General features: G+C 41.5%; 1 protein-coding gene across 5 annotated transcripts in view; it reads left to right on the top strand.

Annotated features, from left to right (window-relative positions):
• The window catches only part of LOC122791042 (myomegalin-like), a 3,200,315-nt gene that overhangs the window by 27,240 nt on the left and 3,157,458 nt on the right, over positions 1–15,617 (top strand). For all 5 annotated transcript variants that reach the window (XM_044058817.1, XM_044058818.1, XM_044058820.1 and 2 more), the window contains exon 2: positions 13,170–13,240. In XM_044058817.1, the coding sequence (XP_043914752.1) occupies positions 13,170–13,240 (71 nt within the window). The remainder of the gene's footprint in view (positions 1–13,169; positions 13,241–15,617) is intronic.

The raw sequence follows: 15,617 nt of genomic DNA, 5'->3' as shown, positions 1-15,617 counted from the left end.
TCCTGTAAACATACTTGCCTCACTCGTCTTTGCAATAATTGTCTCCAGCATCTTACATGAGGACATTGGAAATGTAGAAATCATCATACCTCAGATCTAGAGAGGGTATATGCTACAGTGTATTGTGGGATAGTGGAGGGGCGTTTCACAGTCTGGGAAAGTTATCAGCTGAATCAGCCTAATGCATATCAGCCTTGGTCCTCTTTATGGAGCATGTACCCACTCAGATTTATTCTTATGGTAAATAATACTTTTACGAGGTGTGGAAGAAAGCCCACCCCAATGAAATTGCAGGGAAACATGGAGCCCTATGTTGCAGAAACCTGCTTATAATTATAGTTTCATAGTATAGTACTAGGCTATCTGCCCTGGGGCATTTGTAAGCCTAGCCATAGTGATGTGGCTTTTGCCACCCCATGAAATGGTACAAAAATGTACAGAATAAATTTAGAATACTGTGCCTCTGTCTAGTAGTGACACAATGAAGGTCCTCTTATATAATAGAATTAGTTTACTGTGCTCCTGTCTAGCAGTGAGACAGATGTGACCCCTGGGGTAAACTTACGACCTCCCATCCACTCATCAAGATTTCTCTTGAAGAGAGTCAGTGAGGGGCTCTGCCTAATACGAACTGGGATCTTGTTCCAAAGCATGGGAAGCCTCTGGGTTATGAATCTATCCCTCCAGCATGTCCTATTCATACTTGTGCCGAGGTAAGTCTTTAGCTCTCGTGGTCCTGATGGATTTGTATTTTTTGGAGGTGGAGCATGTCCATCAGATCCTGATTGGACATGGCCTTGTACGTCAGGCAGAGATCACCTCTGAGCAGGTGGTATGCTACTGAATAGAGCTGAAGTTTCTTTAGTCTGGCAGAATAAGACATATGTTGGAGACCCTTGATCCTCTTGGTGAGGTACTTTTGTGGTCTCTCCAGCTGTTGCAAATGCCGGGTGAGGTACATACCAAATGGGGCATTGTACTCCATCATGGGTCTGATGAGGGAGGAATATAGGGGTACAATGACATCCTTGGATCTGGATGTGAATCCCTTCATGATGAGGTGTGCAAGGTAGAATGTTTTTCTAACCACTTTGGCAACGTGGGTGTCAAATGAGAGGTCTCTGTCTTTTTGGGTCCCTAGGTCGCCGATTACTTTTTCCGTACTCAGTGGGTTGCTGTCTATGTGATAATTTGTGGGTACTTTGTTTTTCCCAAAGGGGATGACTATGCATGTTTTGGCATTTAGTTTAAGGCCGTGACTCCGGCACCAGTTGTCCGTTTCTGTGAGGCCTTTTTGTAGGATGTGTGTGTCTGCTGGTGTATCGACTATGGTGCCTAGTTTGCAGTCATCTGCGAACTTTGTCAGCCACAGCCCTCCCATGTTTGCTTTAACATCTGAGAAATAAATGCCGAACAAGAGGGGTCCCAGGACAGATCCCTGTGGGACACCACTTGTGACTGGCTTTGAGTCTGACATTGCTCCAGCGATTTTAACTTTATGGGTTCTGTCCTTTAGCCAGTTTGCAACCCATCTAGTGACATAAGGGTTTACTTTTAAGCTGTTGAGCTTATCTATGATGCCTGAGTGGGGTATTGTGTCGAAGGCCTTAGCCAAGTCCAGGTATGCTGTATGGACTGCTTTGCCCTCATCAATGGCTCTAGTGACTGTTTCGAAAAAGTCAACCAGGTGTAAAAGGCAGGATCTGCCCTTTACAAAGCCGAACTGGGTGGGGTCAAGTGTCTGTAGGTCCCCTATGTCTCTGTTTTATGAGTTCCATAATGATTCTTTCCATAGCTTTGCAGACAAGGCTGGTTAAGCTTATGGGGCGGTAGTTTCCAGGGTCTGTAGAGGCACCCCCCTTGTGGAGTGGGACCACTGTTGCTGTACGCCAGTGTTCAGGTACATACCCCGAAGTAAGGCTAAGGTTAAATAGCATTTTTATATGTGGGTTTAGCTCCTCTTGGAGTTCCCGTAACACGCAACCCGGGATACCATCAGGTCCCATTGATGCTGTGTTTTTTGCTTTGTTTAGGGCGGTTCTCACTTGGACATCTGAGATGACAGGGAGATTACATTCAGCTGGGATAAGTATTTCTTCTTTTGGGGATGAGGGAGGGGAGAAATTTGCACTGAACCTGTCAGCCAGAATGTTGGCAATATCTGTGGGTTCAGTGTGTATTTTGTTGTTGTGAACCAACTCTGAGCATATCGGAGGGTTTCCGCCCAGGTTTCTAACATAGCTGAAGAAGGCTTTGTGGTTGTCTTTAGTGTCCTTAGCGATTTTTCTCTCAAAGTTGGCCTTGGATGTTTTTGAGAGAACGTAGTTTTCTGCTAATGTTGATCAGAGATGTCTTCCCTTCATGGGATTTTGCTCTGACGTGCAGTAGCTTCCTTCTTTTGTTATACAATTTGTTTATGGCCGAGGTCCACCAGACAGGACGCTTACCTTTGGTGGAGAGGGACTTGGATTTATTTAGGATTGCATGATCCATGCATTCTTGGAGATGTCCATAGAAAGCATTTGTGAAGGATTCTGCATTGTGGGATGTGGTATCCACTGGCACAGTGGGCTTAAAGGATACCATCTCAATCTTAAGAAGAGTGAAGTCTGCTTTAGAGAAGTTTTTCACTGTGGTCTTTTGTGCTGGGGGTGGAGGTGGGATATGCATATCCAGGGTGATTAGTTTGTGGTCAGATCTCACTAATGAGGGGTATACTTCCGGTGTGGAGCATTTTGTCCCCATGTTTGTGATCAGGTCTAGTATATTATCTCCCCTAGTGGGAGAGGTGACTAGTTGTTCCAGTGCATTTGAATTTATGAATTCCAGGAACCTTTGGGCTAGGGTATTAGGGCTAGAATAATGTACCCAATCTATGTTTGGGTAGTTGAAGTCTCCCAGTATGATGGTATTTTGTGATACATTCATATCCTCCAATGTCTTCAGGAAGGCTGAGTGGGGTTCTTGAGATTGGGAGGGTGGTCTGTAACATGCTACCAGTTGTATAGCAGTTTTGCCTATGGTTAGTTGCGCCTGTATGGTCTCGGATGCTTCATGTGTTGCTACTAACCTGGAGGTGTGGATGTCCTTGATGAATATGGACACTTCCCCTCCCTTTGTGGTTCGGCCTGGGTTTTGGGGCTGAAAAGCATGATATGAGGTATAGCCTGGTAGCGCTGGGGTGCGCTCAGGAGCCTTTAACCAGGTTTCAGTTACTGCAGACGTCGATGTTCTCCATGCTGAGGAGTGCATCAAGTGCCTGCATCTTAAGATTTAGACTTCTGGCGTTGAGCAGCATTACCCTTAGTTTTTTTCCATTTTTGTTTTCTAAGGAGGTGGGTTTGTCTTTTGAGCCTTGCCTAAAAAAGGCACTATGGGGGTGGCAAGAGCCTTAGCCAATATCCGGAAGCCCAGTGGTGACAGGTGTAAGCTGTCCCTTGCGAAGCAGCGTGGCTTGTCCAACATGTCATCCCAGGCAGACATTGGATCCCTTTAGAATGACACCAGTACTTGAGCCAATTGTTAAAGCTGATCATCTTGTCTTTGTATTGTGATATCATTCTTGGTGAGGACAAGATGCTGCTCAGGGTCAGGGTCATACCAGCCTGGGCTACATAATCGGAGAGCTCCTCTGTCTCTTTTCATGTAGTCCAGGGAGGTACGTCTCGGGTCATTCACACCAGCATGGACAATGACTGAGTCATATTTGTACTTGCTTTGGAGTGACTTGAGTGCATGTGTTATGTGGCGGATCCTAGCTCCCGATAGACAGCCCACAGTCACCCTCTCCTTGTTCAGCCTGGTCAGCGGGACATCAGTGTGTCTGACTATAGAGTCACGTATTACTAGTGTATCAGGCAAGGTGTTTGGCCTTAAGGGCTGTGATTGGTTGACACACTGATTTATTGAAGTATGTGTTGCATGTGTTTTGTTTTGAGGTGGTGGATATTTGGATGTCTGCTTTGGGAGCCTCTGTTTCGGTAAGTTTTTTTTATTAGAGCCTCTGAGTATGTCTTTGTGTTATGTGTTTGGTTTGCAGTTGTGGTAGGTCTATGTGGGACTGGGATTTTTGTGTGTGTGGTTACCATCTCCTCCTGTCTGGTCATGCCAGGCTGAGTTGAGGGAGTTCAGCCTCCAGTTTGGCTATATAGTTGCATCTCTCAAGTATTTGTGTTTGTTGGGAGGAGGAGAGGGTTGTCTGTGTACATGAGACAATTGTAGCATTGTTGATACCCAGATTGACCAGCTGAACTGGAGAGGACGCCAGTAATCTACCACTCGACATGCTAGAACAGTATAAGGAAGTGTTGTACCTTTAAGGGAAGTGGATATTCACAGGGGTGGAATGTAGATGTAGTGCTTTACTTGGTACGAGAGTGCTTACTTAGAGAAGTATTGAGATCAAGTGCTAGGCTTATAATATAGTGAGTAGTCTGATTATACTAAGAGTAGAGCTTCCTTAAGGGAAAATTTGAAGAGCAGACCTGGCGGAGCCAGAAGAAGTTTAACCGGCGCTGCGCTATGCGCACAACCACGCAAAAACGCCCAGAGGCGGATTTTAAACGGTGAACTACAAAAGAGTTAGAAATGGTCCAAAACAACCAATTACTACAACTTCTTGTGCTGAAGTCACTTCCTACAGGGACAGATAGGCTGCTCAAGGCTCCCCACTCCCACTGGTGAGCAAAGAAACTTCCTTTTATCCAAGTAAGGTAATGGACAACACAGGAACTACACCACAGCCCAGAATACAGCAATGCCTGTAAACTGGTCTAAACTAGTCGAGGAGAGGCGGGAAAACGAGGATTATTTTTTTCTTTTTTGATAGAAACACACAGAAAATGCAGAAACAGTGATAAATCAGTTACGCAGGCTAGCACACTTTAGTGGGCAGCCTCCACAGTTAAATTAAACAAACAAACTTTCGATCAAATTCGACTAAAATGTAACTTTAAGTGCAGATTTTAAAATAATGCAGCAAACAGTTAAAAAACAGTTCAAGCTAGTTCAGGGTAAGCTACAGAAGCTATTCCAAGTGAAAAAAAAGCAAAGATACTTAAATCCAGAAAGTATTCGCTTTTCTGAGTTCCCTGCTGCTAGGACGACTCTACAGGACCACGAGGAGCTTGTCTGAGCTGTATAGCCAGAAAAAAACGCCCAGAGGCAGATTTTAAACAGTGAACTACAAAAGAGCTAGAAATGGTCCAAAACAACCAATTACTACAGCTTCTTGTGCTGAGGTCACTTCCTACAGGGACAGGGAGTTAGAATTGCACTTCTATGCTATGCTTTTGACAGTAGACAGTCTCACAAGAGGTCCAGCCTCTAACAGTGAGACTAATGCTGCGGGCATTAGGACATGGGGAATGTTTATCTGCCAAGGAGTTCTAATGCCTATGGTATTAGTGCAGTTATGGGGGAAGGATCTGTCTCTTGCAGGTGTGACATGGTAAGTGCATAACTCATTTGTTTCCCCTTTTTATAAAGGAAATCTAAAACGGTCTCTCCTGGTTAACTTAGTGATTTTGTTATGCTTATTATGTTTTCCAAGTAATGCACTAAAAGACACTTCTATAGCTTGTACTCTGACTTGAAGTTTTACCATAATATGTCCTTACTTTTACATCTAACACTTGTCAGAAATGTTTCTTTATACTCTGTCACATTTTCATTAGTTAACAAGATCATAAAGTTAAAACGGTTCTGTTGTAACTATTTAATATTTTAATTAGTATAGCATGTTAGGGCTACAGCGTAAGTTAATATAATTTGCTTAATATATTATTGGTTCCTTTGAAGTTTTATTTTTAACTGTAAACTCAGTTGCATGTAAGTATTTGTATAGTGGGTGAGTGGCTTGGTCAGTGACCCTTTTCAGACACTCATTTATGTGATACTTGATTAATACTTGACTGGCATGCAAAACAACCTACAAGTCATCCTTGCAAAACAGTATCTGTCATGAGTTGTTTTGTTGTGGCCTTCTGATCTATGGATTCTTCACCGTATGTTAATGGCTTGGAGCATCAAGGTGGAATGTATTTGAATTGGATGGGTGTATACGTATTCATTGTCCCCATCTCTTCTGGCCTTTTCTCCCTTTATTTCTTAATACGCATTCATTTTATATTACATTACAAGCGTCTCACCATTATAGTTTTAAAATCACATTGTTAGCATTTATTAATGTAGTTAATGTTTTTAAACACAAGGAGAAGAGTGGAAATTAATAGGCATCAATAGTAGTTAAGTAATGAGCTTTTTTACTTTCAAAACTGTGATCGTAGCTTCCTGGAAGAAGGTGGATAGAGTCTGTATTAGTCGTACAAGTTGGCATATTCATGTAACAAGCTTTGTTGACACTTCTTAGGACCATTCTTTTAGTTTACTAATACTTTCCCAATTTAAATGTGCATCTGTGTAGTGATAGTATTACAATGTTAATTTCTAAATGCAATATTAGGGTGTGAAGGAAAAGAACTTGTTAGTTTGACAGAAAAGTATTTAATTCCTCACATATTTGCAGTACTGATTATCTGTAATCTTTAAAACTGATTGGGTTGAAAGGTCAAGTAGCAAGTCCATGGCACAGACAGCTAGGCCACTTCAATATTAATCATTTAAAACTATTGTAGTTTGTTAGTACTAATATGGTACCCCAAGACTTAAATTTTCTGGGATAGTACACTGATAACAGCAGACTATTTGCAGTTGCAGCCTGGGTGAAGAAAGTTACAAAAAACAAAATAGAATTGATTTACAAACCTGGAGTAAACAAAGAAGGCATGAAGGTACAGCAGGCAGTTGGAAAAAAATGAGAGCTACACAGGGTGAAGGTCTCACTTTTTTATAAAACTCCTCTGAAAGGGATCTACCATTCTTAGAAATTTTGTGAAACCTATTTTGTAAAAAGGTTTACTACATGTGTTGCTTAGCATCTTCAGTCTTTTTATGCAAATTACTTTAGGAATAGCTCAAGTGTTCCAATGAGTACGTAAATTTATCTCTGACCTGAAGGGGTGGGAGAGAAAATATGAAATTTGCATGTCCCCTTTGTTTCTTATATGCTGTCTTATAACTTGTACAATGACTTGGGCAAACAACTTCATTAGGTCCAGCTAATGCATATGAAGGGAATACAGGCTTTGATCACTATGGTATATGCATCCTAACTTTATAACACTGCACTGAAAACACAACTGTACACGTGATTGAACACAACTTGATCAATCACCTCCCCATGAAGAAAAAAGTTTAAACATTTTTTTTTTTCCTGGAGGCAAACACCATACCAACTCAGATTACAACAGTGTGGAAAGGCTGATCCCCCACTGAACCATGGTCTCGTACTGAAAAAAAAGACAGTATATGTGAGCAGCTGTATTGACTTTTTTTACAGTGCAACAAGCTGACATCTTGATGAGTTGGATTTAACCAAACTACGTTCATTGGATATTCAAACATAATTCACTATTGCAGTAGCCTAGGCTATACGAGTTCTACCCCAACTGCAGCCAGCTTCACAAAGCTAAGGGCACCTTCCTCACACTCCACCCGTCAGCTCGAGCAGAGCTTCATAAAAGCATAATTGGAATGAAAAAAGTTTGAGCTGTTTTATTGTGCTCCTTCAGTGGGCACTGTGGGACTGTTAGTTTTTAGCTAGGAAACTGAATATTTTGGTACTGTCATTACATCAGACATGCTTATGTGAGCCGTCTGTGAAAAAAAAAATTACTTGGACAGTGCTTGGGACAGGATACTGTGCTGGGGGGGGGCTTGGGACAGGATACTGTCCTGGGGGGGGGGGGCTATCAGTGGTTTACTTAACCTCAGAATCGCTTGTTCTCTACCTTACATATTACTAACTTGTTTAGGCTCTGTTCTCTGCTTTCAGTGTCTCTTCTTGGCTTACCAGTGGAGCAACCTCTGTCTCTTTTTGGTAGTACCATCCCCTACATGCAAAAAAGAACTTTAAATGAGTGTTTTGGTGTTTAAATCACTTCTGTTCTGGTCTTGGCATCTGATGGGTGTCTCTGATGTGGCTGCTTGTTCCTCAGACTAACCTTTTTTTGTCCCCATGGTGTAGTTTGTTTAGCCACTAAAGACAGGAGGATAGCCATATCTTCTGCTGTAGGGATACCTTTGGAGGGCAAAGGAGAAATGCTCAGTATCATGGGAAGGGGCAGGTGAAGGATAGTCTCCGTGTGGAATATGGAGGTGAATGCTGAGGCCAGTCTGCCTATTAAGAGTTGAATGGCTTTTGGGGACAGTGTGCTTGGTAAGGAAACTATTTTTTTTTTTTTTTCTTGTACCTATTTCAAGGCTGTGGAAAAGGGTGTAAGGAAGAATCACGAAGGCTAAAAAGAAAAGGCCAATATAGCTACTTAATGTGTAGTAATTGGGCAAAAGGTAGGGTCTACAAGAGTTGGAAAATAGGGGAGGATGAGTAGGTGCAGTGCAAAAACATTGGCAACAAAAATGGCAAAGATGATAGCTGTAAGGGAGTTGGTAAAATATCAAAAAGTTAAGCAAAGGCTTTTTAGTTACATGGCAGAAATGAAGGAGGGAGAGGCAGAACTGACTAGGTTGAGCAAAGATGTAAGGGTGCTCACAGAAGGCTGGGAAAAACAGATGTACTGAACAATGAGGGTGACAGTCTGAGGGAGACAGGGCAAAATGGAGACAACAGTGGACAGACATCAGGAGAGAAAGGTGGAGGTTTAGAGCGAACTGGCTGCCCTTAACAGTGGATACAGCACTGTGAAAACATGCATCACCTCCCAAAGTCTTCAGAGATTTTTTTTTTCTTAATTTCTGCAAATGTTTTGGGTTTTAATACCATAATAGGAATGAGCCAAAATTCCTGAATTTAGGGTATGATTAGCATTTAAGAGGCTATGTTTCCGCGGTGGTACAGCAGTAGCATTGTTACCTCACAGCAAGAGGTTCTCCCGTTCAGTTCTCTGCTTGGCTTGGGAGTGCCTTCTGTATGGAGTCTGCATATCCTCCCCATGGTTGGGTAGCGTTCGAAAGACATGCATGCATGGGCGTTGCCTTTGAAGGTTGGGCATTGAGCTGGCACCTTGGCATTTCGTAAAAATCTACTGCTATTCATTAGTGGACTAGAGTTCCGCTGTGGCGACCCCTTACCAGGAAGAAGCCGAAAGACAAACATTAGCATTTATGAGGCTAGTATGGCTTCATTCTTTGTATGCCAAGGTTGTTCTTTGCACCCAAAATGTACCCAGAATAGGGTCCTTCTGCAGTTCATACGAAGTTGCATAAACAGATTTAGAATATTCTAGCATACTTAAATATGCTATTTTTATCCATCCTTTCACTCCTACTACTGTTATAACTATCTGATTGTCTTTGCCCCTGTTGCTGTATATTTACAAACAAATGTTGGTATTTTATGACCTTAATCACTGGGTGTAGGTGTTTTAATTCTACTTCTGTCCTTTTTTTTCTTTGACTACTCCATCTGGTTTTCTTGCTTCTATTTTCTTAATTGCTAGTATTGGATGATACCAATTTCAAACAGTTACTTTTCGGTAATTCTTTGTGGTTCAGGTTTCCAGTTTTTCTTTGCTACTTTCTTTGTGAGACGTCTTTCATCAATGTTATTGGGAAGTTGAAACTATGGCCTAGACAGCAATGATTGTTATCCCCTTTTTGATTTTTATTGCTGGGATAATAATTTGCCATTTTATCATGAATCATTTAATTGGTTTGCCACGGTTTCATAATCACTGCTATGTAAATTAATCAATGTGAGCTGTATCTTGCATGTCTGTAAGCATTCTGATGCTGTATCATGCTTTTTTGTAATCTGTCCGTACCATATTTGGAAAGTTGTAAAAAGGGCTTTTAACAATATGTGAATCTTTATTCCATGTGATTTTCTTTTGCTACCTTTTTGTTCTGTTGCTTTGACCCCCCCCCCCTTTCAAATGACTGTAAACCCTGCCCACATAAATTTCAGTATATAATTTATTGTTGGAAGGCAAGTTATTGGTCTTTAGTTCTTGGGATGTCTTGCTCTTGGAGTATAGAGTTGTGTTTTTTTTTTTTCCACTCTCCATAGTTGGGCTGCACGTAGGGTGACAAACAATGAACCAAATGGGCTACCCCTCAGTCTTCAGATGTCTGGCTGGCTATTATGTTGGCAAAACCTGGATGGAGATCAACAGGTCTTCAGTAAATCACAAGCTAGTACAAAAGTGACAGAGGATTGGAAGACAAAGTGTGGTACCCTTGTATGGGAGGGAGTTGAGAAATATTTGTGGCAATATAGGCTTGTTAATGTAACTGTGGTTGGGGGGGTGTCCTAGAATTCTGGAGGGATTTCTGGTAATCTTAATGGACAACAGCCTACAGATCAGCAACCAACCTACCACTCAAACTTTAGTTTTTTTAACTGGGTTACAGGTGAGCCTGGCAGGAGAGTACCAATGGATGTAGTTACTGGGCATTTGATTCTGCTCCACACAGGAGGCTAACATATAAAAAAAAAATGGTGGGACTGGGGGTAGAGCTAAGCAAGAGTAAAGGACCCAGATAATTCCATATGGTGAGTGATCAGACATTGAGGTGTAAGGTGAGAGAGGCAGGGTCAGAAATTCAGAGTGACTATTAGAGTACCAGAGGCCTGTCCTGGGACCAGTATTAAGTATTTTGCTTATTCTTTGTTTACAGAGTTGGTTCCACTGTGCTTGTAGCCACTTTTGAGGGTAGACCCAAGGTGATATTTATACCGAGCAAGGGAAATTTGTCCAGGGCACTAGCAAAATTGCCTCCTCTTTAAGTGGCATAGAATCTTTTACAGTGACCAACTCAGGCAGATGGGACCTTGGTTTAACCTCTCGTCCGAAGAAAGGCACACACTGTAGTACAGCAGCCTCTAATGATATACTGCTGTGTCAGTAAAGACCACTTGATCCAGTCACCTGGGGTGGGTTTGGAATAGAACCCATAGCCTCCTGATCTTCAAGCATAAGAGGTGAGTGTGCAGCCTTCTGGGCTATTGACTGAGTGATTCACAGACATGTCTGGGACAAAAGAACTGCGTCTGCTTGTCTAATGACATAAGGATAAGTGGGAGCTGTCAAGGTGAGAAGATTCTAGTGAAGATTTGGAAAAGTTTAAACTAGTTTGGAGAATGTTGTCATTTGTTTCGGTGCATACAAATGCACAATCTCTAATTTAGGCCCCAGTAACCCATGTGTGACCCTTGAACTGGGCAGAGTGGAGTTGGTGGCAGTAAAGTATGAAAAGGGTCTGGAGATGTCTGACACTTGGATCGGATCCCCAAGAACAAGTGAGTGGGCAGTGGTAGCCACAAACAGAATGCTATAGTTACTTAGGGGGATAGAGCCCAGAAGGCAAAAGGTAAAATGCTTCTACTCTGTTGGGCCATGGTCACTACACAGAGTACTGCACACATTTCCAGAGACCATGTAAAGAAAAGGCAGTCAAGGCAGATGTAAGGAATCTAGTGGAAAGTAAAACAAAATGTCTGTGGTCTGGAACGAAAAGACTATGACCAGAAGTGAGAATATCTAGAGCTCATTTTAGCTGAAACAAAATATTGGGGGGGCATAAGTGATGGGCAAGGTCAGATTGTGGGGTATTTGAACAGCAAGAATAGGGGAAGGTAGCACATGCTACAGATCATGGTGACAAAACTACTCCCTGGATTTCTAAAAGTGGGGTTTCACAAGTGTTGTGGACCCATGGAAAGACCTATTGGAATTGGTTGTGGGGAGGCATTCAAGAAGGCATGGGACAGGTGTGTGTGTGTGTGTGTGTGTGGGGGGGGGTATACATCAAGCATCAAACAAGTATTTACATCCTTGATGCCTTATTAGTCTTACACAAATCCCTCTTATTCTACTTAAAAACTTGTGCACTATATGTCATACTTGTACAGCACGCAAGCAATCCTGAAACCTCCTAATCCACTTTAAAATGGATAAAATCAAATTAAAAAATTGGATAACTGGAACAAGAGTGTGGTTTTCATGGTACATGAAATAACCAATTCTAGACAATAAAAGATATCTATTTGTGAGTCACTGCTTTTCAAGTCATTCTTGTTCCTTAAATCTGCATGCCACACCAGATTGTCTTCTGGTAAGTACATGTTGTGTCTTTCGGTTTTTCCCGGTTAGGGGTCGCCACAGTGGAACTCCGGTCCGCTAATGATTGGCAGTTGATTTTTACGTGCCGAGTTGCCATCCCTAATGCACAACCTTCAACGAAGATATGCCCACTCACGCATGTCTCCACGCAGAAGACGCTCTAGCTGTGAGTCTAACTGGTCAGTGTCTTACTGTGAGGCGACAACGCTACCGCAGCACCACCACCACAGATCTTCTATACGGATGCATGCATTCTTCCTTAGTCTGGTGTGTGAAGGAGATGTATCTTCTAGTACACTCGCGTGTATGTATGCATATGTACTGCTTTTAACACTGTTCTTCATGCAGTCTGGCCGTTTGGAGGGCCACTTGCATCCTTATCTTATACCTAGGGGGTTGTAGTCTGCCTTCCTTTTCTACTAAGAATGGGATTTTTACCCAGTCTGACTTTCCTGGTAAATGCCAACTTATAATAAATAAGTAGTGGAGGAATGAGTTGGTGGCCTCAGTTGAGGCAGTTAACTTTGCTTGGGCTTCAGAAAAGATAGGCGAGGGCTTTCACTCTGGCTTGGTCCACTGAAAGGTGTACATCTCTGTTCCACTGTCTTTGTGCATTTATAATGTTTGTATAGGAACCATAAAGGACTTTTTTTTATATTTTATCGGAAATTTATTTGGAGGTGTTGGAAAAATGTGTTAAAATTTTAATATGTGCAAAATCCATTTTAAGTTCGTGTTTGAAAATCTGCGACTTTTTTTTTTTCTGAGTGCATTGTCTGAGTAGATTGAACTGTATTTGGGGGAATAGCTTGCACTTGCTGTACCTTGCCCACATTTGTACTTTCTTGCGGAACTGTATTGTGCACTAAACCAACTTCCCAGATTAGCTGTAAAATCAGTAAGGGCATGCTCCTTCATAGGAACACTGTTTAAATATGTAGTGAAACTTGCCAGAAGTTGTGCTGTGCTTTTAACAGGTGGGATGTGTCCTTATGCAAAGATGATAGTCTGTTGTTTCTGTTACAGTGCCAGCATTCCCAGGCTGCCAGATGACGCTGCTGAAGGACACAATGATAATGTTACTGAAACTGCTCCGGGTAGGTGACTTCTGAACTTTAGTACAAAAGAGAGCACTGCCTTTGTTCTGAACAAATTCAAAAGATGGAAGATATTCCCCTGAGATACTGACATGTTGTGTTTATGTTGACTGTGAATCCCCCGTGTACATTTGAAATATGAAAGCCTGTATGTTTGAAGGTTAATTTGAGAGTAGACATGGACAGCTATGTAAAAATATTAAGAATCTTAATATTTGCACATTTCCACTGAAATAACTTGAAAAAATCCCTTAACTGATCTTTTTAAACACACTGAAATTTTATTATTCTAATAAATAAAAATGAACCTCCTTGACAACATGTGCCTTCTTAAGGTTGAAATCATACAAACTACACATCCATTAAATATCTAAAACAGTAAAAGTTGAAACCGATCATAATTCTTAATCATCCAGTTAAGTACTTTAATAATTCATTATTGAAATGTGCAGTCTAAGATTTAAACCGTAAGAAGGTACACTTTGCTGAGGTGCTATTATTTAAATGCATCAGTGACCAATATGTTTATAAAATGTTAATCTTCCTGTGTGTTCAGCCACAGGTTTAATAACCTCTAGTGATACTTTCCTCTTAACAGAGTACTGTCTCTAGGATATGCTTACAAGAGAAGCTCGGCACAAAGCAAATTGATATCCCAAGTATGCTTGCCTTAGAGATAGTAGAGAAGTGTACCAGCAGCTAGGATGACTGATATCCTGAAAATGCTAATTACAGCAATACTAGCTCAATGATGTACAGTATGTACATCCATTTTTAATGCATCTTATGTAGTTGTGAATTACATTTTAAAAGTGTGTGCTAATTGTCGTCAAGATTAATAAAATTAATTGCACTATCAAAATATTTCTTTCTGATGGTCCCCATTGGAGTGGCACCAAAGAATGTGCTTGAGTGCCCAAGCTGCCTATACCTGTACTGCGCCATATTTGGTTCAGCATGAATTCCTAAAGTACGAGTAAAATTTGTTTTTGTATTTCACTGATGACCTAAAGATGTACTCCTCTGAAGCATACCATTCTATTCTGGCATTTGCCTTCATTTTTATGATATTTGGATTCAGTTGCATTTGAGTCAGGGCAGTAGGCTGGTTACTTGCCCTTTACTGTGAGAAACCATCATTACTTGAACTATTTCATCTTAATAGTTTTTACAGCAGTAGTATTAACTGTATTAGATGTCACCGGTAATCACAATTGCCAAGACTTGACTTTTTTTAATTATAGCCTATTATGCTTACAATTTAATGCTTTCAAGACTTTGTGGAATAGTGTAAGTGATTTGAGACCAGCAATATGGTTATAGTTAAATGATGTAGTTGGTCTGTGATGCCCCATTCTGTTTGCTGCTAATTCTGTCGGCTGTTGGAAGAGAAAGTAAACAAAAGAAATAAACAAATAGTTATGTAGGCTGCCATGTAGTTTTGTGGTTTACATATTGTGCTAATTAAGGAAAAGGAATAACTGATAGGTAAACATTGTAGGTGATCCTCAAGGTACAGTAGAAGCCTGAGGCAAAGCAGTATGTGCCTTGTGCACTCAATGCGTTGTAATCACTTTTGTTAAAACACACACACACACACACACACACACACACACACACACACACACACACACACACACACACACACACATTTTCTAAATACAAATGTGTCACCACATTGTAAAATATATTTTGAGATACAAGCAGTGATCTGTTTTAGGGATGGCAATACTAGAGAATGTGGCACCAAAGGAGGGTGAGCTTTTTGTGGCCAGTTAATTGAGGGACAAGATGTGGTGTATTACATAATCTGAAGTGGTAGAGCTGTTGCTAAAAGAACTTTTTAGTTCTTGTGCCATAGTTGTTTGCACTGCTTACTACCTCAAACCTTTCTAGGTAGGTGACAGCACTCCATCGCAGACTGCACTACTCTTCTGCTGCAGAAACCTTTTGGTGGCTATATGGGTTCTATCCCTGGCAGAATATACTTTTTTCAGCTTAACCATGGAACACCCTACCAGTTCCTTGATTCTGTTGTCTTCCACCCACAGAAACAAATATTGTTAAGCAGCCTTCGCCAGCACAGCAGAATGATTAAAGTTCCTTGGGTGCAGGTGGGTGACTCTGCTTTTTGCAAAGTCTGGATGTTCTTCGTGTTTCACTTTTGCAGTCATTACATTCGGGTTATCTGCTTGCAGGTAGCCCTCTGTCAGCCTGATTAACAAAGTCTTGGGTCCTGCGTCAGTTGCTGTCCCTTTTTCCATGATGTCAGGTAGTCGGGTATAAAACATGCAGCCGACACCATTACATCTGTCTTTCTTGCTGTGCAGTGCCCGAAGCAGTTCGAAAGTGCCGGTCGGCCGACTCCTGAAATTTT

Source organism: Protopterus annectens, chromosome 16.part0, assembly GCF_019279795.1.
Source record: "Protopterus annectens isolate FY-2018-M chromosome 16.part0, PAN1.0, whole genome shotgun sequence".
NCBI classification, from domain to species: Eukaryota; Metazoa; Chordata; order Ceratodontiformes; family Protopteridae; genus Protopterus; species Protopterus annectens.
This window is presented reverse-complemented; position numbering and strand designations above follow the sequence as displayed.